The sequence below is a fragment of the Grammomys surdaster genome, unplaced genomic scaffold (assembly GCF_004785775.1).
Source record: "Grammomys surdaster isolate TR1022 unplaced genomic scaffold, NIH_TR_1.0 126063, whole genome shotgun sequence".
NCBI lineage: Eukaryota > Metazoa > Chordata > Mammalia > Rodentia > Muridae > Grammomys > Grammomys surdaster.
This window is the reverse complement of record NW_021620873.1, coordinates 1,671,696-1,695,606: the sequence shown is the minus strand read 5'-3', so window position 1 is coordinate 1,695,606 and position 23,911 is coordinate 1,671,696. Positions and strand designations below refer to the sequence as shown.

Genomic DNA, 23,911 nt, shown 5'->3' with positions numbered 1-23,911 from the left:
ATAGGCAGAACACAAAGCACCACAGGCTCTTCCTGGTTACCTGTCTCACCGGTCCCTAGAGGGAAACCAGGATGGGTGTGGCCGCCCTTTCCACCCTGCCAGAGTAGGCGGAGTCTCAGGCTGGGTGGGTGGGGCGGCAGGCGGGGCAAGATCACTGAGGGAGTCCTAGTGCCTCCCAGGAGTCACCACTAGGCTGGCTGAGGAATCCCCGCGCTGCAGCTGGCGGTAAGTGCTTGCTTTCTGGTTCTGTGGTCTGCGGGTGATCGGGGTGGGTGGAGGGTTTTCTCGGGGGGGGGGGGGAGGGGGGAGGCCGAGCACTCCCGGACGACAGCGCTCGGTGTTGTGGAGATCACGACCGTCACAAGTCTCATCCTCGGGACGCTGTTAACTGGCTCTGGAGCTGGCTTGGCTGAGCTTCTAGAAGGGATTCTGTTTCTCCTAGAAGCATCAACAGAGTAGATAGGCTGTGAAAGGAAAGGGATCTCTCGAGGGGAGCTATGGCAGGCTTTGGTAACTGAGAAGGAAGAGGGTATAAAAACCACATTGAAGCCCCCAGGATCCTTTGACGTCTGAGGGGAGGCTGTGATTTGGAGATGGCTGGGACAACTGAGAGGAAAGTCGCAGGCGAGGTCCTTACCCAGAGGGAGAAAACTCTGCTTTGGGTCTTAGCAGGAACTATTTCTGGTTCAATTGCTCCCCACCCCTTCTCTGTGGGCCTCAGTTTCTCTTTTAGTCTTCAGAGATACTCTCTAACCCCAGCTGCTGCTTCATAATCCTTGCCCCAGCCTCCTGCCTGCCCTTACTCATTTGTGAGTGTGGGAGTTGGGATCAAACCCTATTCCTGCCTGGAGAGACCCACACCTACCTGCCCAATGCTAGCCAAGTGCTCAGCCTTCAGCTAGGTTCTCATTTCCTTTGCTTCTCAAGCCTTTGGTGCTGCCTTTGTCTGGACACACTAGCTCCCAAGCCACTGGGTAGGAGTATAGCTGGCTGAAGCTCTAACTTCTGTGTCTTTCTTAGAGCCTGCAAGGTCCTGGCCTGGGGCAGGGGCATTCGCTTTTCTGTAGGTAATCTCACCCAGGGTTGGTATCCTGCAGGGGAAAAGCCCCGTCCTCGTCCTTGATCTCTCTCTTCTTGGTGAAGAAGACCAAAGAGTCAGCTCCACTGGCTCTGGTCTGTTCAGTCTATTGTGAGGCCATTGGAGCTCCTGGTTTCTTGGCCACTTGATGCCAGTTGGCCTCCACATACATCTCTAAGCTGGCACTGGCTCTGTCTTGCCCACTCTTTCCCACCTAGGTTAGCATTGCAGGGTAGCCCGGTGAGCGGGAGCTTACTGCTAACAAAGTGGCTTCTGTACCTGTTTGGCCAAAGTTTGTGCCTTGCAACTCTCTGGTTCCACAGCTACCCCCTCCCCTACGCTGTGTGGAATAAACACATCCTCAATTCATGCAGACCCCGTGTGTGCACTGTGTGATGCACAGGGGTAGGTATGGTGAATAGATCATGCTAACACATGCCATCTCAAATGACAGGAAGTACTGTGGGGAGAAAAAGCTGGGACAGGGCTTGGGGACAACAGTTTTGCATAGCATAGGAAGGCACCTCTGAGACACTCACCACTGAGCAAAGTCTTAAGGAGGTGATGAGCAAGTTATGTGACTATCTGGGGGGATAGAGAAATCCCTCTGTGTGTGTGTGTGTGTGTATTGGGGGCAGGGGAGCTTATGCAAAGGCAGGAGCATGACAGACCAGAGCAGGCCTCCTTGTGTTGTGAGGAGCAGTCCAGGTGCTACAGCAGGGTGGAAACGAGGGGTGAGGGATGGGGTGGGAGAATTGGTGGGTGGCTAGGAGGAAAGGGATGGCAGCTGAGGTCTCTTGTATTGGGCTTGAAGTTGCTATAAAAACTTTTGTCTTTCGCTTTGATATGATGGAAGCCTTGAACAGATAAGGCTCCTACTCTGACTTAGGGTCTGGCAGTGTTCGTTTAGTTGTGAGGCTGAGATTGCCTATGGAGGTTCATGGTAGATGAGGGAACCGTGAGTGGGGCTATAGAGCTTACCTCGTGGCATAGAGAGAATCTGTGGCTTTCAGATTTGGAGTCTGTTGAAGATTGGGTAGATAGTCTGTGATGCTGGAGAGAGGCAGAGTCAAGCATGACTCCGAGAGTTTTGGGGCTGCCTTCGTCTGGGAGGAGAGCTGTCAGGAGGGAGAGCCAGTGATTGATTTTGTATTTGTCTTTTGGAGATGCTAGTAGGTACCACATGATGTTGAATAGTGTCCAGTAACATTTCAGTCATCTTTATCACAGTTGGGAATTGGACCTGTGGGGAGAGAAGCGTCAGTGTTTCAGTTCTTGGTGGTGGTGGGGAGATGGGGGGAGGACTAGGGGGGAGGACTAGGAACTGGCCTTAGAGGCAGAATGGATAGGAGGAGCAGCTGGGAAGCGGGGAGGAATATCAGTGAAATCCTTCATGACTTCAGAGAAGTGCTCCAGGGAGGAGGGTGAACAGGTAGACCAAATATCCTTGACAGAAAGGAAGGCAGAGAACAGAACAACTGGAAATCAGGGTTTGCATTTTCTCTGGTAGTGGGTGTGGGAGGGGGCGAAGGAGACGGAGTGGATTTGGGAAAGGCAGTTGGGGTCCAGACAAGGGAGAGAGGAAATGAAGGATGAGTTAGTCTGTTTGCTCTCTGATGGGAACTGGTTTCCTGGGGAACAACTCAGAGATGAGCAGGAGAGTGGGGTTAGTTAGTGCCCCAGGGAAAGCTTAGCTGGCCAGGACTGGGATGGCTCTGCTGTCCCCTGGATGTCCTTTCCTCTCCAGTCTGCATGAGGCCTGGGGCACTGTGACGGAATTTCAACCCTTGAACAATGTTCTCAGCTAGGAACTTCAGGAAAACCAGGCTACCCATGATCCTGGACAGGAAGGAAGTGCTAAGAAACAGACATGGGCTTGGGGAGTAGGGGCCTTTGTAGATACACTTGACCCTCTGTTTTAGAAAGAAGGTGACTCCCTTTGTTTGGTTGCACCTTGTAGAGCCAAAGAGTGACTCCAGTGTGGCACTAGCCTGGTAGAGAAGGCAAGGATGACAAAGCAGTGTGTTTAGCCTGGGGAGGGCAAGTCTGACCAGGTAGGAAGGTGCAAGAATAGAATTCTGAGACTAACTAATGAAGAACTTCCTCAGCCAGTCAGGAGGACAGTAAGTATCAAGCCCAGGTTTTCTTTTCTAGCTGTTTGGGATGAGATAAGGACTTGGCCTTCTCAGAGGCAGGGGGCTGGCAGAATTGGTCTTTGGGGCTATGTCTTGCCTTGTGTCTGAAGGAGACTGGCAAGATGGGAATTTCCAGCTGCAGTAGAAGACAGAGTACCAAGCCACACGGCTTTCCTGCCTCACCCTGGCAGTGTCCACATTGCTGATGTCATTGTCTGGGTGTGGATGGTTTGGGTATCCGGCAGGTGCTTAATATATCTGGTGGTGGGGGGGAGTATCTTTCTGCTCTCTCACAGTTGTTTCTCTCTGGGTAAGCACATTTATTGAAGATATCTCACACCACCAGGGTCTTTGAGTAAACACCAGTGTAGATGTACCAGGTTTGGTGCCAGGACTGCCAAGAACTAGCAAGTTCTGGGTACTGGCCTGCCACCTCGGGCTTCCTGCTCAGGCTTTTGGGATTTCCCCTAGGGTGGGTTGGCTGGATCAGGGACTGCCTGTGCAATGCCTCTGGGCTTTTGGCTCCTGTGCTCTGCAGAAGAAGGAAGCAGTAAGCATCTTACCCAGCATCCTATAGGTCAAATGAGCCAGGCCACCCAATCTTGGCTCTTTTCGTTCTCCATGACTTCCTGGCTGCACCTCAGGCCTCAGGCAAGTGTGCTGACTTCACCTCTGTGCTTTTCTCTGAGTAGGAAGGGCCAGTGGTTACTTATCTCGGGACCCAGGCAGGCATGCTGGGGTAGCTGGTACTCCACCTTTGGCTGGTTTGCACAGTTGAGACTCACTCCATGACTTGGCCCCTCACTGTCATCTGCCTCTTCCCTATCCTTGCCTCCTCTGCCTGGGCTGAGCACAGGGGACAGGTGACCGGCTTGGCCAGTGAGAACTCTGGGCTCCTGGTTTCTAGTAGCTTCCATAGTAGGGATACCTTTTCTCCTAAGCTGCCAGGTGCTTAGGTAGCTTCACTGCCTCGATTTCTCAATCTTGCCAGCCCCAGGCTTCCAGCCTGTGTGTTAGTAATGTGGTGTTGAGTTAGAGATTGAAGATAGGCCCAGAGCGTTCCAGCCCCAGGCATCTCTGGCTGGGTTTGGAGTTAACATTCCCAGGACTTCCAGTGAGCCCAGTGCTTTGGAAGTTTAGGGTGTCAGACTGAGGGAGACCTAGGCTGCAATGTGTGCCTGCCATAGAGGAAGAGATGAGTATCTAACAGGAAAGACCTGGAGTACCCAGGTCGTTTCCAGCTGCCCTCACCCCTTCTCCTCAAGCATCTTAGAATGTCCCAGATTTTGAAAGGAAGCCTTTCTTCTGCTTCCTCCCTGCCTGTGTTCTTTCGCTTTCCTTTTCTCCCGGCACAGCCCTAGACTAGTGACAGTTACAATCTGGCCCACTGAGATTTTTTCTGCTGCTTAGGGATCTCCGTGCCTGAAGCTTCTGATGGTCCCTTCCTGACGGAGCCCCAGCACTCCGGTCTGAAGGCTGAGCTCCTGAGGATTGTGGCAGCGGGGTAGCGTGCAGTGTATGCTGCTGAATTTGTAGGAGGGAGCAAGGGCCTTCAATCAAGGGCATGTGGAGTATGTGTGTGTGCGTGTGTGTGTGTGTGTGTGTGTGTGTGTGTGTGTGTGTGTGTATGTGCGCATTGCTGTCAATGAGTAGCATACCAGTGGGCCCTGTGTGCACCATCACATCCCATTTCACCAGGATTGGCATCTTTACAGCAAGCCCCAGATCTATCCATGGAATAGTAATGAGTTATATACAGAGGCAGGCCTGGGGGTCTGCAGGGATACCAAAGAGAAGAGACAAAGGTTTGCATCAGGCAAGGAGTCTCACTGCTTGGGCTCAAACCCCAGCCTTATCTTTTCCAGCTATAAGTACCACAAAATATCTTGCCCATGTGCCTCAGTTTCCCTCTTTGTAGATGAGACTGGCCACACAGCACCTGCTTTCTAGCAGTTGGGAGTGGGAAAGGAAATCTTTCACTAAGGGTGAACTTAATGGATCCAGTGGTTCCAAAGTTGTGTGGCTGAGCGTGGTCTCTGATAGAGCCCGTCACCCTGCCTAGGGGGGAACTGATCCCCAGAAGCTGTCTTCTCCTGTTAGCTCTGCCTTGGGATGCTTCCTAAGAGCAAGTAAGGGTACGGGAGCCCAGGGACTCAAGGACTTAAATCTCTGGCTGTTTTAAACTCATTAGAACTGCAGCTAGCGTCTTGATATCCTGGGGGACTCACTTTGGGGACAGTGCCTGAGTATAATTGGCACACTCGGCATACGTTACTCCCTATGGCCCCAGCCTGGCTTCTAGCGAAGTCATTTCCTGACCTTTGACCTCCTCTGCTCTCTTACAGGTTGTGACATGTGCTCACAAGAAGACTTCCAGGCACAGAGGAGCCAACTGGTGGCACTGTTGGTCTCAGGGTCCTTGGAGGGCTTTGAGAGCATCTTAGACTGGCTGCTGTCTTGGGATGTGCTCTCCAGGGAGGACTGTGAGGGCCTCAGCCTCCCTGGCCAACCTCTCTCTCATTCTGCCAGGCGTCTGCTGGACACAGTCTGGAACAAGGGTGTTTGGGGCTGTCAGAAGCTCCTTGAAGCTGTGCAGGAGGCCCGGGCCAACAGTCACACCTTTGAACTACATGAGTGCTGGGACACTCACTCCCTTCATCCAACCAGAGACCTGCAGAGTCACCGGCCAGCCATTGTGCGGAGACTCTACAACCATGTAGAAGCCATGCTGGAGCTGGCAAAGGAGCGGGGGTTTCTGAGCCAGTACGAGTGTGAGGAGATCAGGCTGCCCATCTTCACATCGTCTCAGAGGGTAAGCTGTGGCCCGTGTCAGCGGAATTCTCAGGGGCAGGATGCTTAGCTGCGAAGACTGTGACTCTTGTTGAGTCAGCCCCATGGAATAAATAATGCAGTTGGTGGGATTTCTGTGCACAGTTGGGCAGGCAGGTCAGAGTTGCTGCAGCAGCCCAGGGCTTGGCCTCAGTGGTCAGAATGATGCAGTTCAAGGCCAGTTCGGCATGATGGGATGTTTCTGAGCACCCCAAGAGCACATCCCAAGCTCTCCATCTATTCCTTCCTCTTTCTTTTCTTTTTCTTCTTTTGCAATGCTGAGGCTTCTTGCTCTACACCAGCCTTTACCTCTGCCCATCATTTCCTCCGTCTTACTTTCCTCCTCTGCTAGATACTGTTAATCCCTGATGCTCAAGGTCTGGGGAGGGAGCTCCCTTATCACCATATACCAATTAGAGATATGTCCGGGAAGCCCTCCTGTCATCACCCCTGGCTGCTGTCATCACCCCTGGCTGCTGTCATGGCTGCTTGAGTGGTTCTCTGTACTTGCAGACTTTTATTGGTGTCTGTTTCAGATCAGCAGTTCAATGGAGAATAATTCTGCATTACATTAAATCTGAATTTAATTATAGCCCACTATGCGCCAATATAGTTTAAATGCCCACCTAGAATTTCAGATATGACGTTGCATTAGAACTCTCCCCTGAAATGCAACGATTCAACAGAAAGCACAAGGACAGAAAAGTATCGCCGTGTATCGCTGAAACTTCTATTTTCCTGTAAATAGTGGTTCTCAGGCTGCTTGTGACGCATGGAAAATAGTAACATTAGTTTTGACAAATCAGCGGGCTTTGGCCTTGACTCAGTCATTCATTCATCCAGACTGTGAGGCTTACCATACGCCTGAGTCTGTGCTAAAGTTTGCTGTGTGGAGAGCGTTGGATGTGATAGGTGTTTGGTGAGTACTTGTTGGGACCACATGTCAGGGTGAGGATGGGTGAGTTGGACTTGAGGTGAGCTTGGGTAAACTCCCTTGGGGCAGATGAAATGAGCATCTGTGGGAAAATAGGCCACAGTGGTGTCCTGGAGGCTTTCTATTCGGCAGGTCCCACAAACAGGAGAAAGTCTAAGGTTCCAGAGGCTGGAGACTTTGGCAACGGCAGGCCCCAAAGACTCGAGAATGTCCATAGTTCCAAAAGGGTTTATTTTCATGGCGGATGGTAGATGGATCTGGATGTACCCCCCTGAAACTCAGGGCAGACCTGAGTTAAATAGGGGGAGGATCGGGGAAGAATGCTTAATTTGCTCCGCCCTCTGGCCTTCATTAGTATGTAAATCCTTAGGGCCTGAGGCCTATGGTCACGCCCTCTACCTGTGCACTTTGGGAGGGGCTGTAATGCCCTACGTGACTGAACAATGTAGGTCCATGGAGACGAGATTGTGGTCAAGACTCTGGGTTCTGGGGATGTGGCAGAACACCTGCTGTTTCTCCCTTGGAGTCTCAGGTTCCAGGCCCATGCCCAGCCATGAACCAAGATACCCTTACGAAGTCCCACAAGCATCTCTCAGTTTGGTGTGGCCCTCATGATACTTGAGGTAGATAAATCTTCACAGAACACACATGACTTAGTCTTCTCATTCCTGTACACGGGGCCTGAAGGTATGCCCCTGTGTGCCTTCCATTGGTATTCAAAAGCACATATTAATAAATGCTCAGTGCCTCCTGTGACTTGTTGTGGGGATAGAACCAGCTCACCCACTCAAGTGAGGTTGTAATTTAACACCTTTGATCTAGTGTTCAGCAGTGTATCCAGGGAGGGATTCTCTAAAGGATTTGAGGAAGGAAGCTTAGGCCCTATAGGAGATGGGAGCATTAATGCCAAGAGTATCTAGACTGTCCAAGAAAAGAAACTGAGATAAATTACAGGCCAAAGAAGCAACCAGTGGATGCCTATAGATACCCAGAAAGAAACAGAAAGAACATGATCTAATCCAGATCCACGGACTGCAGCAGGACCGAGGGGGCTATAATCTACTAGGAAGAAGAAAGGACCAAGGGGGCTCTAACCTACTGGGAAGAGGAAAGGCTGGATGGGAAACGGCTCCATCTCAAGAAAGAGCAAAGTGGGGCCAGATGCCTTTAATCCAGCACTCAGTGAATTTCAGGCCGGTTAAGACTACATAGTTAGATCCTGTGTCAAAAGAAAAGACAGAAGGAAGGACAGACGGACAGACAGAAGGACTGGGATTTCTGGCTTTCTTTCCCTCAGTGGCTCAATTTCTGACTCAGTGTAGGTGACATTTTATGAAATATCCAGCTAACATGTCTCTAGCATTAACCTTTTAATTTCATTGGTTGAAGGTTGGGAACTGAAAACATGGAAGGAAATAGAGTGTGAATTAGAGAGCCCCCCCTCCTAGCATGTTTAGGGAGGGCGCGCACTTGGCACTGGACTGGCTTTCTCTCTAGTGGCACAGTTAAATCCACTACATTCTTCCAGTGGTGAAGGGTGTGTTTGTTGAAAATGAAGAACGTCTTGCCCATTTGAGAAGCTAGGAACTGAATCTCGGTCTGTTTCTTTCCAGGGAGTGTACACTTCCCTTTATGTCATAAGATGTGAGAGCTTTGTGTAGTTTTGCTCAGTTGGGGATAACAGTTGTTGGGAAACCTCAGGCTGGTAACACCAACTGTGATGCCAGCTGTCCGTGTGACTCATGCAGATGCCAGAGCCAGTGGGGCTGAGGTATCAGTGTGAGCTCTGACTTGCTTGCTTCTGTCATAGAACTAAGACAGTTTTATATTGGGAAAAGTATCACACCTACAAAATAGTGTATACGTTTCCTATGCCTAGGGTAAAAACTTCCCCACATCCAGATGAAGAAACTGCCTTATTGATACCCTATCCTTTAGATGTAACCAGTAGAGGCAACCAATGATCTAACTTGTCTGTTAGTCATTCCTGTGCTTTTCTTTATGGTTTCTGTGTCTTTTGCAAGACATTTCCAAAAAGGTATATTTAATTAAAAAAGAAAGAAAGAAAGGAAGGAAGGAAGGAAGAAAGAAAAGAAGGAAGGATGGAAGGAAGAAAAGAAGAAAAGAAGAAAGGAAGAAAGAAGTAGCAAGCTAAATATAATTTTGTCAGGAAACAGAAACATTACCTTTTCTTCTTAGATGGAAACTCCCAGGACTAGGGATGTGGCCTGGCTTCTCCTTCCTTGAGAGTCTGTTAGGGACCTTCTAGTAGGCCGTGACAATGTCATTGTCTGGGGAAATCCTGGGGTTGTTCAAGCTGGAGCATGTGGCAGAGCTGGTGTGAGCAAATGGGAGGAATGTCACTGGGAATGTGGTTTGAGGAAGTGGGGCGTGCAGCCCAGTCTACTCTAAGCTCATTAAAGCTGATTCTGACTTCCAGGACTAGGTCAAGGATAAGGAATTCTATGGATGACACCATTGTTCTCCCCTGACATAGGCTTGTTTACTCCATTTTGGTAGACTATATATCCTTTCTTCTATTTTTTAGATAGACAGTTTAGGAATTGAATTTTCCAAGTGTCTAAAGCTTCCCTCATAGTTGATTGACAGTTTCACTGGGTATAAAAATCCCAGTGGTGCATCTATAATTCCAGCTTCCTGGAAGGCTAAGCAGGCATATAGAAAATGTAAGGCCTATGTATACTACAGAGTGAATAGATTTAGGGATGGTCTAGTCAGTTTGGTGAGACCATGTCTCAAAATAAAAAGGGCTCTGGAGCTATACCTGAGTAGTAGAAAGCTAGCATGTATGTGACCCTAAGTTTTATACCCAATATTGCAAACAATCAAATAAGTATACCATCATTTTCCTTCAGAATTTTCATGGCATTACTCCATTATCTTCCCTGTTTAGGGATTCCATTGAGACCTCAATGACTATTTTCTACCTCTTTCTTAAACCTGTCAAAGTTTCTTTTAGTCCATAATATGCTGAAATTTGTAATGATCTACCTCAGGTACTGGGCATTCAAGAGGCCATTTGAATCTAGAAACTTGCATCTTTGTGCTTGAGAAATCCCTCTGATGAGTCTACTGATGGTTTTCTTTTGTTGTTCCTTTCTTCTCTCTTTATGGAATTGCAGCTGCTTGAATGCTGGAATTTCTGGTTGAATCCTCCAGTTCTCTTTTCCACTGCTGTGCATCCTGCTACTGTTGTTTTTGAGACAGGATCTTTACATTGTAGCCCAGACTGGCCTGGAACACTTACGTAGCATAGGTTGGCCTCAAATTTGGACCAATCCTCCTTCTTAAGTCTCCCAAGTACTGAGATTACAGGCAGAGTCTACCACAGCTACCTTTTGCTGTTTTCCATATGGTATTTTCAACCCTGAACTTGTAAGCTTTCATCTTTGCTTTGACATCTGCAGCATGTAAAAGCTGTTTTTTACTGTTTCTTTATTACAGTAACTTGCTCTTGTTTTAATGATGTAATCTTTTATGTAGACTAGATGATATTAATAGTTGTTTTATTGTTTGTTTGTATGATTGGTTACGTTGCTTGATTCATGCTATATGCATTTTTGTGCTAGTGATGGAACCCAGAGCTGTCACATGCTAAACACTCTACCACTGTGCGATATCACTTACTCCTTGTATAAACCTTTGAAACTTCAAGTTACCTTCCCTTCCCTGTTAATTTGGCTCTGATCTCCCATATTTGACATTTTCTTAGGGCATCGGTAAGCCTTAGTTATCTGTCTTATTATTAAAAAGACATGTTTTTAAATTTACTGAGCAACCAGGTGAAACCTGTCTACTGTGATTTCCACCATAGATGGTTAGACAATGGTAGTGTTTATATCTGTAGAACTTTTCTCCTGAGTTTACCAGCTTCCTCAGATAGAAAGCTTCCTGCCTGGGGTAAAAGCTGGTTGTAGAGGATGAGTGAGGCGGACAGTAGAAAGGTAACCTTGGCATTCATTTTATACACAGTCATTCAAACTCTGGCTTTGGGGTATGGTAACCACTTTTTGTTGTGTCTGGATTCTCCTAGTCCTGGGATCCTTTTTCATCCTTTCAGAATACAGATCTCTGGGCAGCTGCCAGGCAAGGACAGTGAGTGGCTGGCTAGTGGTTTGGAGTGGGGAAGAAAGCCTGGTTGTCTATGTCATAAATTCTTTGACTTGTTCCTTGTCTTCGTTGTCTCTCTGTGTTAAAGACATACTTGATGCTGCCATGCCAGAGCTCTTGGCAGATTGTAGGCATGACATGCTTTCCAAGAGCAACATTTTGGTCTTAGGACTTAGCCTTCAGAAGTCTTCTACCATCCTCCCATGTATCCATCCACCAGTTCATGCATTTGTTTATCTATCCATCCATATATCCATCCATCCATCCATCCATCCATCCATCCATCCATCCATCTGTCCGTCCATCCATCAATCCATCCATCTTTCCATCCATTCGTCCATCTGTCTATTCGTCTAGCAGGAGTCCTTTCAGACTGTCTCTGTCATCAGGACTAAATCAGTAAATAAAACAGAAAACCTTGTTCTGATGTTCACACCTTGGCTGGGGATAGACCATAGCAGAAGGAAGCAGATCGCAGAGTTTGGAAAGTGCCCCGTGCAATGGAAGATTAATAAATGAGTGGATCTGTCTGTTGAGAGTCCCCAGGGTGTAAAGTATTGACTTCACCTTCCTGTAAGATTGTTAGAGCATCCGCACTGAGAAGATAGAAGCTGGGTGAAGACTTAAAGTGGGTGAGAGAGTTAGCCAGCCAGCGGTGAGGGTCAGCATTCTAGCCAGAGATGCAGCCAGAGCTAAGTCCTGAAGTAGGAGCATACTGGGCATGCTCATTAAATGGGAGGGAGTATTCAAGGAGGGGGGAGGAGGAGGAGGAGAAAGAGGAAGAAGAAGAGGAGGAGGAGGAGGAGGAAGAAGAGGAAGAGGAAGAGGAGGAGGAAGAGGAGAAGGTCAAGCAGCCAAGAAGGGATGCAGTCTGGGTTCACATGGTCACAGGCAAGGATGCTTGTCTATGGCTCTGGAGAGTTTACCATCGGACCCAGGCCTCTCCTATAGGGCCATGGCTGGGATGTTTATGCTAGGGCTGTGTGACTAACCTGTATAGTACTCACCTCTGACTAGGAAGCAGGCACTCCAGTGACTGTGGTATGGGGGATAGGCAGTAGGCAGGGCCAGTACAGAGACTGGCAGCTGTGCAGTTTCCAGGTGCCTTGCGCCTTGGAGCGGGATGGTAGTAAAGCTCGTGTGTACAGGGCTCCATAGCTTGTAGACATCAGCTAAATGTACCAGCTGTGGCAGATGTAACAGAAAAATAAGCAACACCTTCCACTACTTCTTATGTTGACAGCGTGTTGAAATGGCAGGATTTTGGATGTTGTGGTTAAGTATGATCTATGACTAAGTACACCTAACACTTGCCACTGAAACATGCGGCGGTTAGGCTTCAGTGCACATATATTGCTTGTGTGCTCTGGACTCTGTTTCTGTTGGACAGCTTGATTCTGGTACTTTGGAGGTGAAGACCACAGGAGGTGCTGACGATGTGCAGAGAAGGGACTATAAGGTACCTCAGACGCTGGGCTGAACAGCTAGAAGGATGGCGGAGACCTGAGCAGAGACAAGGAAAGGTGTGTGTGCCTGGCATTTGTGACCAGCACGTGTGTGTGTGTGTGTGTGTGTGTGTGTGTGTGTACTTATGACACACTTAGGTGTGCAGGTCACAGACTTAGAGTACAGTTTAGGCTGGAGAAGAAAGTGGGTTCTGTGTAGAGAGAGAGTATAAGCATCCAGGCCATGCCACTTGGTACGGCAACTGCTTTCCCGGGGTCTACAGCTTCCAAAATCATCGCTTGCTTTTGTACATTGGTAGGTTTATATATTTATTTGGTCTTTTTTTTTTTAGCTTTTAATTTTTAGCTATTCATTCTCTCAGTGGGTGTTGGGAGGGAGCCAGGTTGGCTGTGTGTTTGTTTCAGCAACCACGACTAAGTCATCTTTGTTTGCTACATGCAGACGGTAGCACAGTTGTTTTTCTGGGCTCTCTCTATGCTAGAGAGGACTGTGTGTCGATTGTTATCATTGGTGCTTTTCCTTTATCCCGAAGGCTTGATGCCTGAAGTGTTTCAGATATTCTTTTGGGGGATGTTTAGAATATTTACATAAACAGTGACTACCTTGGCAACCCGACCCACGTCTAATGACAGAAGTCATTTATATTTCATGCACACATGGCCCGAAGGTAATTTTACACGATGTTTCAATTTTCCAGTTGTGACATTGGGTCAGCACTTATAAGGTTTGGGATTTAAGAGCGTTTGGATTTGGGATCTGGAGATTACGGGTGTCCAGCTTTTAATAGAAACCTTCCTACACTGCTTCTCCTCCATCCCTTCTTGAAAACAGTAATGGCCTTTTCTTTGTCGTCTGTAGGCAAGAAGGCTGCTTGATCTTGCTGCAGTGAAGGCAAATGGACTGGCTGACTTCCTTCTCCAGCACATCAGGGAATTACCAGCTTCACTGTCTCTGCCTTATGAGGGTATGTATTTGTCCCTTTTGGTTAACAGAGAACCCTGGTTAAAGAGCAAAGCACATGGCAGTTAGCATCCATGGATAGCATCTACGGACAGATGCCTAATGTCCCCCAGACTCAGTTCCTACATACGGAGCCTAGCAGCGACCTGACAGCGGTGAAGACTGAAGAGATGACAGCATGGTGGCTCTCCCCCTTCATTGCTCCCCAAACCATACAATGCTCCCTGGAGCCAATGCATGTGGAGAGAGCCAGCTATGGGTATATCTTGCTGTCCAAACTGCATTTGACCCCAGGCACAGCTAAGGGTGGGATCTCTTGATCTGTAAAACCTAGTTTCTTGTGATCTGGAACTCATAACCAGGCAGATTTAGAAAGTGCAGTCTCATCCGTGTTATCCAGCTGAGCAGTGAGGGAAGCCCCATGTGGCACGGCTGAAATGTACCAGGCAGCCTGCCATGCACTTGATGGGAATTCTCTGCCATTTACCAACAGTCCTGAGAAGTGGGTATTTGCTATGTTCCATTTCACAGATGGGAAAATTGAGGCTTGAGTAGCAAGATATGTCTGACTGTAGTGTCCTTTTCTACTTGGGGAAAGAAACCACCAGTTACAGAAGGATATAAGCCTGGTACTCCCCGAGTCTTATTCTCACATGACTTAGAAGGAACCTAATGTGGACTCCTGGTCCATGAACTATAGCTAACAGAAGGGGTTATCATCCTGGCCCTGCCCTCTGTGCAGAAGCAAGCCTGTGGGCAGGACGCTTGGAGGCCTATGTTTGGTACTCAGGTGTCTACTGTTTCGTACAATAACAGGAGATAAAATTCACTGTATAGTAGCCAGTATGGCCTTTGGGAAGTATTTGCTGACAGAGTCATCAAATATAGCTGGCCGTGTAGGCATTTGATGGTTCCCTGACACAAGGTGCTTCTAAAGATGACAATCAAACAGGTGGACATGGTTGTACACACCTGTAAGTAGAGTCAGAAAGATCAGTAGTTCAAGGTCATCTTCCATTACAATATCAAGTTGGAAATCAGGAGACCCTGTCTCAAAAGAAAAGGTGAAAATTGGGTTTATTTATTTTTTAGTGGAAGTGAGAGACATTTCTGTAGCTCACGCTACCAAATTTTATTTTGCCTACTTATTTTTTTTTTAATTTGTGTGTGGCTTATGCAAACGTGCATGCATGTGCGTGAGTGTGTGCATATGTGTGCATGAGTATATACATGTGTGTGCATGTGTGTGTGCTCGTGCGTGTGTGCATGTGTGTGCATGTGTGTATACATGAAGTTGGCTGTCTCCTCCACCATAATTTTGGAGATTAAGCTCGGGTCACCAGGCTTGGTAACAAGTTCTCTTACCCATTAGGCCATTGTGCCCAGACTAGGTTTGCTTTGAAGCTTTCAGTGATGTTGGTAATGGTTAGAAGCTAACATCCTAAGTCATGGCATTGGAAAGGGGACTGTGTATCTTTTGGTATATGATCAGTGCTCCTGATATAGCCAAAGAGTAGAGAGAACCACAAAGACTCTTGCCTTTGGGAACAAGAGGCCTTGAATCCCGGTGGTGGCACATGGCCTATAGTCCCAGCACACAGTGGGGCTCAGGCAGGAAGATTGTATGTGTGAGGCAAGTCTGGGCTCCGTAGTAAGACCTTATATCAAAAAAGAAGAGAAGAAATGACATCGGCCTGGGTGCCAGCTTCCTTTGTCTCTGCTGGTACTTCAGTGACCTAAGAGCTCTCTGACAAGAACTTGCTTGCCTCTGAGTTGAGACCAAATGGGCTGGTGCTTTCCCAGGGTCATTGAGGGCATGGTGGGGTAAAGATGTTGACATTTTATGACGTCCTGCCAGCCTGAGCCTCTGACCAGCACTTCCCCATTTCTTGAAAGGGGAACTAAGCTCTCATTAGGAAATGCTTTGTGCTGCCAGTAGGGCCCTGGATGCAGACAGGCAAGAGGAGGAAGGGGCAGGAAGGAAGTATCAGAAAGTTTTGGTGAGGATTTGGCGCAGGCACCTGGTGATGCTGAGGTCTCAGAGTTAGCCTTTCAGTCTGACTAATCCATTTAGCCATATAAGGTAGAACAGGCTCGGGGTCCAGGAATCAGACCTGGGTGCTGCCATCCTTTCTGTGGCCACTTGTCTCGTAGTGCAGACATCTGACAGACTTAACTGAAGAGGGGACGGTTTGTTATGGCTCCCAGTTTTTAGGACTGTACATTGTGGCCAGGAGGGTTGATGACTGGTGCAGCTTGACCCAAGGAGGGGTAACAGGAGAGGTGGATTTCATTACAGCAACCAACGGGAGGCAGAGAGCTCAGGTGGCAGTTGGCCAGGCCATAACCTTTGGGTCCTACCCCCAGCGGACCATATCAGCCAGCGAGGTCCTGTACCCTAAAGGTCCTACCTCTACTGAGACAGTACTATTAGCTGAGGACCAAGCGTTCAGACACACAGGCTGGTAGGGACATTTCAAATGAAAGCCTTAATAGTCTTCATTTCTACAGATAAGAACACTGGATCTTCTCAAGGCCAAGTAGATGGTGAGCCCAAGTATCAGACTTTAGGATATGGATACCTAAGCCATGACCCCTTCTATTTTCCTTCAGAAATTGACAGTGGGCACTAAAGGGTGTCTCAGGCCATCCAACAGGAATAGACAATCAGGAAACAGATCCTGTAACTCATACGCTCCCTGGTCCCTTCAGATGTGCATTTTAAGTATGACAGGGGCCAATGTCCTTTGTGTTGGATGCTATACTTACCGGGTGGCATCTGTCATCCTTGTTTGACCATATCAAAGTTACCTGCCATATTCCTGCTTTGCAGGGGAAGAACCAGGTTTAGGAAGCCTTTGGGCCTGTCCCCTAAATCCTCAGCTTATAAATGGGTAAGGCAGGACAGACGCTTTCTAGCCCTTCCGTACATCGCACCCCTCCCCCATGCAGGGTACTCTCTGTGTATGTTCCATTGTGACCATGGTCTTGCCCTCCTTTGTCTCTTCTGTATCTTAGCTGCTGAGTGTCAGAAGTTCGTATCTAAGCTGAGGACCATGGTCTCAGCTCAGTCTCGGTTCCTCAGTACTTATGATGGGTCGGAGAATCTTTGCCTGGAGGATATATACACAGAGAACATCTTGGAGCTATGGACAGAGGTGGGCACAGCTGGGGCCTTGCAGAAGAGCCCCGCCATCCTGAGCCTGGAGGAACTCTTTGGTACCCATGGCCATTTGAACAAAGATGCAGACACTATACTGGTGGTGGGCGAAGCAGGCAGTGGCAAGAGCACTCTTCTGCAGCATTTGCACTTGTTGTGGGCAACAGGACAGAACTTCCAGGAGTTTCTCTTCGTTTTCCCATTCAGCTGCCGGCAGCTGCAATGCATGGCCAACCCGCTGTCCCTGAGGACGCTGCTCTTTGAGCATTGCTGTTGGCCTGATGTTGGTCAGAACGATGTCTTCCAATTCCTCCTTGACCATCCTGACCGTGTCCTGTTAACCTTTGATGGCTTGGATGAGTTCAAGTTCCGGTTCACAGACCGGGAGTGCCACTGCTCTCCGACGGACCCCACGTCAGTCCAGACTCTGCTTTTCAACCTTCTTCAGGGTAATCTGCTGAAGAATGCCTGCAAGGTGCTGACCAGCCGCCCGGATGCTGTGTCGGCACTCCTCAGGAAGTTCGTCCGTACAGAGTGCCACCTTAAGGGTTTCTCTGAAGAGGGCATCAAACTGTACCTGAGAAAGCACCACCGGGAACCTGGGGTGGCAGACCGCCTCATCCAACTGATCCAAGCCACCTCGGCTCTGCATGGTTTGTGCCACCTCCCTGTCTTCTCATGGATGGTGTCTAGATGTCACCGGGAACTTCTGCTGCAGAACAGGGGCTTCCCAACAACCAGCACAGACATGTATCTTCTGATCCTGCAGCATTTCCTGTTGCATGCTTCCCCTCCGGATTCCTTCCCGCTTGGTCTGGGACCTGGACTCCTCCAAAGCCGGCTCTCCACCCTCCTGCACCTTGGCCACCTGGCTCTCCAGGGCCTGGCCAGGAGCTGCTACGTGTTCTCAGCCCAGCAGCTCCAGGCAGCACAGGTTGACTCTGATGATATGTCTCTTGGTTTCCTGGTACATGCCCAAAGTGTTGTGCCCGGGAGCAAGGCACCCCTGGAATTCCTGCACATTACCTTCCAGTGCTTTTTTGCCGCTTTCTACTTGGCTGTCAGTGCTGACACGTCGGCGGCCTCTCTCAAGCACCTCTTCAGGTGTGGCCGGCTGGGCAGCTCACTGATGGGAAGGCTGCTGCCCAACCTGTGTATCCAGGGCTCTAGAGTCAAGAAGGGCAGCGAAGCAGCCCTACTGCAGAAGGCTGAGGCACACAACCTGCAGATCACAGCGGCCTTCCTAGCGGGTCTGTTGTCCCAGCAGCATCGGGACCTGTTGACCGCGTGCCAGGTCTCTGAGAGGGTGCTGCTCCAGCGTCAGGCACGTGCCCGCTCATGTCTGGCCCACAGCCTCCGTGAGCACTTCCATTCCATCCCACCTGCCGTGCCGGGTGAGACCAAGAGCATGCATGCCATGCCGGGTTTCATTTGGCTCATCCGGAGCCTGTACGAGATGCAGGAGGAGCAGCTGGCCCAGGAGGCCGTACGTCGCTTGGACATCGGGCACCTGAAGTTGACATTTTGCAGAGTGGGCCCTGCAGAGTGTGCTGCACTGGCCTTTGTACTGCAGCACCTCCAGCGGCCTGTGGCCCTGCAGCTGGATTACAACTCTGTGGGAGATGTTGGAGTGGAACAGCTGCTGCCCTGCCTTGGTGTCTGCACAGCTCTGTAGTGAGTGCGACAGGGTCTTGCTGATTAGGCCTGGGCAAATGCTACTGTCAAGGTTTGATGTGAAAGCATAGCACATTGTTGGGATCCAGAAGTCTGGGTTCAGATTCCACTTCTGCCACCCTTCATATAACACCAGCTAGACGCTTTCCTCTTCTGGGCCTTAGTTTCAGAACAAATAACTATAGGTATTGTCTTAGTTTGCTTTCCATTGCTGTGATACACTATTTTGACCAAAAGCAGCTTGAGGAGGAAAGGGTTTATTTCATTTTACAAATTACAGTCCATCATCCATGAAGCAGGAGCGTGAAGGAGAAACTGTGGAAGAGTATTGTTTATTGACTCGGTTCTTCTGGCTCGCTCAGCTAGCTTTTTAGTACATACCAGGCCCACCTGCCTAGGGATGGTATCACAGTGGGCTGGGCTCTCCTCCATCAATGAATGATCAAGGCAATGACCCATAGACATGCCCACAGGCCAATCTGATGGAAGCAATTCTCAACTGAGATTCCCTTTTCCCAGGTGTGTCAAGCTGACAACCAGGATTAACCATCACAGTCAGACTTGAAGTTTTGTGCTAGGCACTGTGCTGTACTTTCTGGGATAGCCCTATCCATCTTCACAACCATCATGGGCTCAGCAGGGCCATTAGCACCCCATGATTCTTTGAGGCTCCCAGAAGTCAAATAACTTGTTAGAATCACGTGGGCAACAAGGGCGGTTTTCACAAACTGTGCCTTTCTGGTTCCAAGTCTCCTGGCCCCTGCCTCTGGATGCACTTCCACTGCTCTGGGGAAGCTTTGAGATCCCACACAGACTTTTGTATCTGTATTAAGAACCACTTCAAACCAGAAATAGTTTGAGCCCCATCTGAGTCTTTAAAATTTCATCATTATGGGAATTTTGGGACTTGAGGGAAATCGACTGGGGAACTTCCCATTACCCATATTGCTTTCTGCTCCATGGCTGAAAACATGAGGCTCTGCTCTTTGGAACATCTGTGCTCTTGAATGTGTGGGCCTCTTTCCATGTCTGGGGTCGGGCAAAGACAGAGCGTATGCCAGTTCTGGTGACCAGCACGCCCCTCCCCCTTCTTCCCTTCTCATTTGTCTTGAAAGGGGGTGGCCTGCTACTTATTTAGATCCTTTCAGAAAGAGGAAGTTGTACATTACAGTTAAGATCTAGAAACAGCCTCCTGGGGCTTTGGCTCTCCTTGTGGATAACCTTAGTTGAACTTAACAAAAGGCAAGATTCCTGTCTGTATTAGGTGGCTTATCTGCTCGAAGGCAAAGCCACAACACACAGATACCTGTGTTAAACTGTGTGTTGACTTAACTAACCCTTGTACAGGGAGGTAATTGCAAGTTTGTAACATAATACGGTGCTGTATGTGGAGTTAATGTATAGCTCCATTGTTCACAATAACTGTATAATAGAAATACGAATAGCTCCATTGAGGTCTTGAGGAAACAGATGGAGCCCCTAAATTGGGAAATAGGGAGAAAGTCTATGGAAGAAACTGCAGAGCTGTAGATGGGAATTAGGCAGGGCTCTAGGGAAAAGCCTGAAGCTGGCTGAGAGAAAGACCTGGGAAGGAGCATTAGGAAGGGATGCAGTGAGGTAAGAGGTCCTTTCTCTCTGTCCCTTTGCCTTTCCAGTGTTCTGCCTTCTGTTGGCTGAGCCTGCCTGCTGTCACCTTAGGGTATCTGCCTCCCAGCACCTAGAGCCAAGTGAAGAGCAAGAAGTTGGCCAGGAAAGTGAGTGGACATGATCTGTACCTTGCACCATGTCCCCAAGAGTGAACCTGCATGGGACCTTAGTTGGGAATTTGGAGCCCTGGGTGTTGAAGCTGCTGTCCTGGCTAGTGGGCCGACACTTTTAAACCACAGCCTCAGAAGACCAGATGCACTGGCCTGGATGATCCTCAGAGCAAGTCATCTCTGGATTTTTACTTTTAAGTGGGGCTTCAGCTAGTTCAAGCTGATCTCAAACTTAAGATCTTTCTGCCTCTCCCCATTAGTGCCAGAGTTACAGATACAGTCTACCAAACTCAGCATCCATCCCTGGAATTTTTAAATGGCCCTTTTTCCATGATTAAGAATACTCAGATGATTCTGTGACATACTGATTTGTCCAGAGGTTGGGGAGACTGTGGGTCTGTCTGTTTTCAGAGAAAGGGAGTCCTGGCCTGGTTCTAATTTCTGGTGGTCATGCAGTATCATGAAAAGAAGCTTGTTGAATTGGAGGTTCCTGGGCTGCAGTAATTCCTGTTCAGTGCCTGAGGGAACTGGGGGAGTTGGGGAGGGTTTCGAACCTGTGCGTAACAGACATCACCCCTGATTCAGACACCAGAAGTCTTGCCTTGTGAGAATCTTGCTCTTCAGGAATCAGCTTCTTTTTATCCTGAGGAATTGCCATGTATGGATACATGTCCCTCAAGGGTCTGTGTGTTGGGACATGAAGTGTTTAAGAAGGGGGGAAATTGTGGAAAGTCTGTAGGTTATTGGAGGTGTGTCCTTATAAGGGGTTATGGGAGCCTAGTTGATTCCTTTGTCCTTTACTCTCTGGCTGGAGGTACACACTGTTTGCCCCCTTGTCATGTTGTGCTCCCTTGACGTAGGTTCCCAAAACAAGAAGGCCACCAGATAGACTGACGCCTCCAAACGTGCGTGTCAAAATGAATCTTTTTGCTTTTTAAGTTAATCATCTCAGGGATTATGTTAGTAAGAGAAAGCTGAACTAGGCACTTAAAACCCTTGACTAAGCTCTAGTGTTCTTAACCTATGTACAACTGTGTGTGTGTGTGTGTATACATAACACAGCCACGTAGAGAGGAAAGAAAGCAGAAGGGAAGAAGGGGCCGGCTTCTCTCCCATAGTGTGAGTCTGCATCTTCCTCACCCGAAGTGTTTCCATGCCAACTGAAATCCTGGTCTCTAAGAAACCTTACATGCAAAGCGTTCCTCTGCAGGCTTCTTTAGATTCTGCTCTCTCTGCCTCTAGGGTGATGGTTTCAGTTTTCTGTACCCCTCCCTGAGAGAATGCACAGACCCACGGGCGTGTAGAACTGAAACAAGAGCTTTGTGAAATGACTTCCCTCATTAGCTCTGACTCACCCTGCTTGCTTTCAGCTGTCCTATTTCAGTGTTTAAATCCTGCTCAGGACTTTCAGAATTGTCTGTGGAACTCACTAATAGGGCATACAACCTGCAGCTTGAAAACCACTTCCCTGAGAGCCCTAGAAAAGGCCTTGGGGAGGCTGCACCGTGATGTGCTGAAGGGCAGGTTGGCAGCTGGACTGCTCTGGCCCAACCATTTCAGTACTGTGCAACCTTAGCGAAGTCACCCCATTTTGTTTGTGCCTCATATTCTCTCTCTTGAGGACATGTCATAGAGCCTACTGCATGGACTTGGGGTGAAATTCATGATGCTACTGTTGAAGAGTTCACAGAGCAGTGCCTGGCACAGGGAGTGTACTGGTGGTTTCAGGCAGCTCTTACCATGTACAGTGGTTGGGAGAGGGCTGAACAAGCACAACGTTTGCTGAGGTGGGCATTTCTTTCTTGCAGGTACAGTGACCTGGAGATAGCTAGCTAGTCTAATTGTTTGAATGAGAATCCCCGCCCCCCCCAACACACACACCAATAGGGGCAGGTATTTAAATACTTGGTCCCCAGTTGGCAGTGATGTTTCAGGAGGTTTAGGAGTTACAGCGTTGTTGGAGGTGGGCATAGAGAGTTTAGACTTTTGCCATATGTTTTTACCATTGGAGATGTTTAAGCTCTCATACTCCAGCCACCATGCTTGCCTGATCCCAATGTCTCCCTGCCGTGATACAGACTCTTATCCTTCTGGGATGATAAGCTAAAACAAATCCTCGATTTTATTGAGTTTTTGTTGTTGTGTTTGTTTTGTTTTTGGTTCATAGTGTTGTATTTGTCACAGCAACAGAAAGCAAACTAGGACAGTTAGTGACTAGCTGATCAAGGTCAGGGCATTCAGCTGAGGGGGACTAGTACCTGGGCTGATAACCATCTATGCAGGACTACTTACACTTGCCTGAAGGTAAAGAACGGTGGGCATAGTTGTTGAAGCACACAGGTTTCTGATTTCACTAAGTCCATATCCCTAGGCTGCAAACTCCATGTAGGGGCTTGAGAAGCTGTAGTTTAGGAAAGCTCTCAGATGACCTTGTGATCCAGGGTCCCTAGAGGAGCTGCAGGGGTTTGCCCACATTCAGGGCTTTGGTGAGCAAAGGGCAGGTCAGCAGTGCTCATTAACTCAGGTGTGTTTCCAAGGTTTGAGATACTTGTGTCTGGCTGACTCTTCTGCAGTCTGCTTGCTAGAGGGTTCATCCTCTTCTGGCTGCTTCTGCCACAGGTTAGCTCCTCCACAGCTCACAGCCTTATATGGGGTGATTGTCATGGTCGTTATCCTTCTGCAAAGATGGGAACTGGGTTTGAAATCAACTTCTCAAAGACCCCAGTGTTCTTTAGTTAGGGTTCAGGGTCCCCAAGCCTTAGACTGTCCTCTACCGCCAGCTCCCCTAGCCAGGGATTCTGGGTGGGGGGCTCTCTATCTGCTTGGGATACTCTGCCCTTCTGGTTCCCAGAAGCACAGTGAGGTTGTCATTTGTAGGTGAGTCTCCTTGGGGGCTTGTCTCATCAGCTCTACTTTTAACTGAACCAATGATGTCTTTTTCAGTTTGCGAGATAACAATATCTCAGATCGAGGTGCCCACACGCTGGTTGAGTGTGCGCTTCGCTGTGAGCAGCTGCAGAAGCTAGCGTGAGTAGGACTGGGCAGGGCTGCTGAGGCAGCTATGGGTGGGTGATGGGGTGGGCCAGGTGTGAGCCAGCAGGCAGATGCAGGATGGCTCCTGGGAAGAGAGGAGGACTCCCTGGTTTGAGAGCTCACTGGTCATGTGCTTCCTTTCCATCTTTCCTGGAACCCAGCAGTCTTTTCAACAACAAACTCACAGATGGCTGTGCCTACTCCATGGCCAAGCTCCTTGCACACAAGCAGAACTTCTTGTCCCTGAGGTGAGCCCTGACTTCCCTTCTTTTCTGAATCCCACATTCCTAGAGCTGAGTTTAGGTGACCCACAGTAGCTGGAGATCCTTAACTGCATCCAGGAAAGGGTCTCATTTTGAGCTTATGTCTTAGTTCCCATGGTGTGCTCTGCTCTGTTCTGCTGAGGTAAGGAGCTCCTGTCTTTTGGAAGTTTGGTCCCTGGGGTGGAGAGTTTCTAGGCCTACCACCCCTCCCCCCCCACCACAGTGTCTATGATTTCGAGTTCTTTCTGATATACATGAACCTGTGCTTACTGTGCTTACTGCCACAGCTGTGGTACCCAGGTGCTAGAATGTTCCCCAGAGCTTCCTCAGCCCTCATCAGGCAAGGTTTGAAATTCCATCTGATGATCCTGCCCTCGATTTGGATCGCTTTCCTACCCGAGATTGACAGATACACTCCAAGTACTTAATGGTTCTGTCTTTAGTCTCTCTCTCTCTCTCTCTCTCTCTCTCTCTCTCTCTCTCTCTCTCT

At 48.8% G+C, this 23,911-nt stretch overlaps 1 protein-coding gene across 1 annotated transcript in view; it reads left to right on the top strand.

Moving 5' to 3' along the window:
* The first annotated feature begins 205 nt into the window (after positions 1-205).
* Positions 206-23,911, top strand: part of Nod2 (nucleotide binding oligomerization domain containing 2) — a 40,206-nt gene continuing 16,500 nt past the window's right edge. The window contains exons 1-6 of the mRNA XM_028755571.1: positions 206-225; positions 5,559-6,025; positions 13,433-13,538; positions 16,553-18,368; positions 23,069-23,152; positions 23,323-23,406. Of these exons, the coding sequence (XP_028611404.1) occupies positions 5,567-6,025; positions 13,433-13,538; positions 16,553-18,368; positions 23,069-23,152; positions 23,323-23,406 (2,549 nt within the window). The 5' untranslated portion in view covers positions 206-225; positions 5,559-5,566. The remainder of the gene's footprint in view (positions 226-5,558; positions 6,026-13,432; positions 13,539-16,552; positions 18,369-23,068; positions 23,153-23,322; positions 23,407-23,911) is intronic.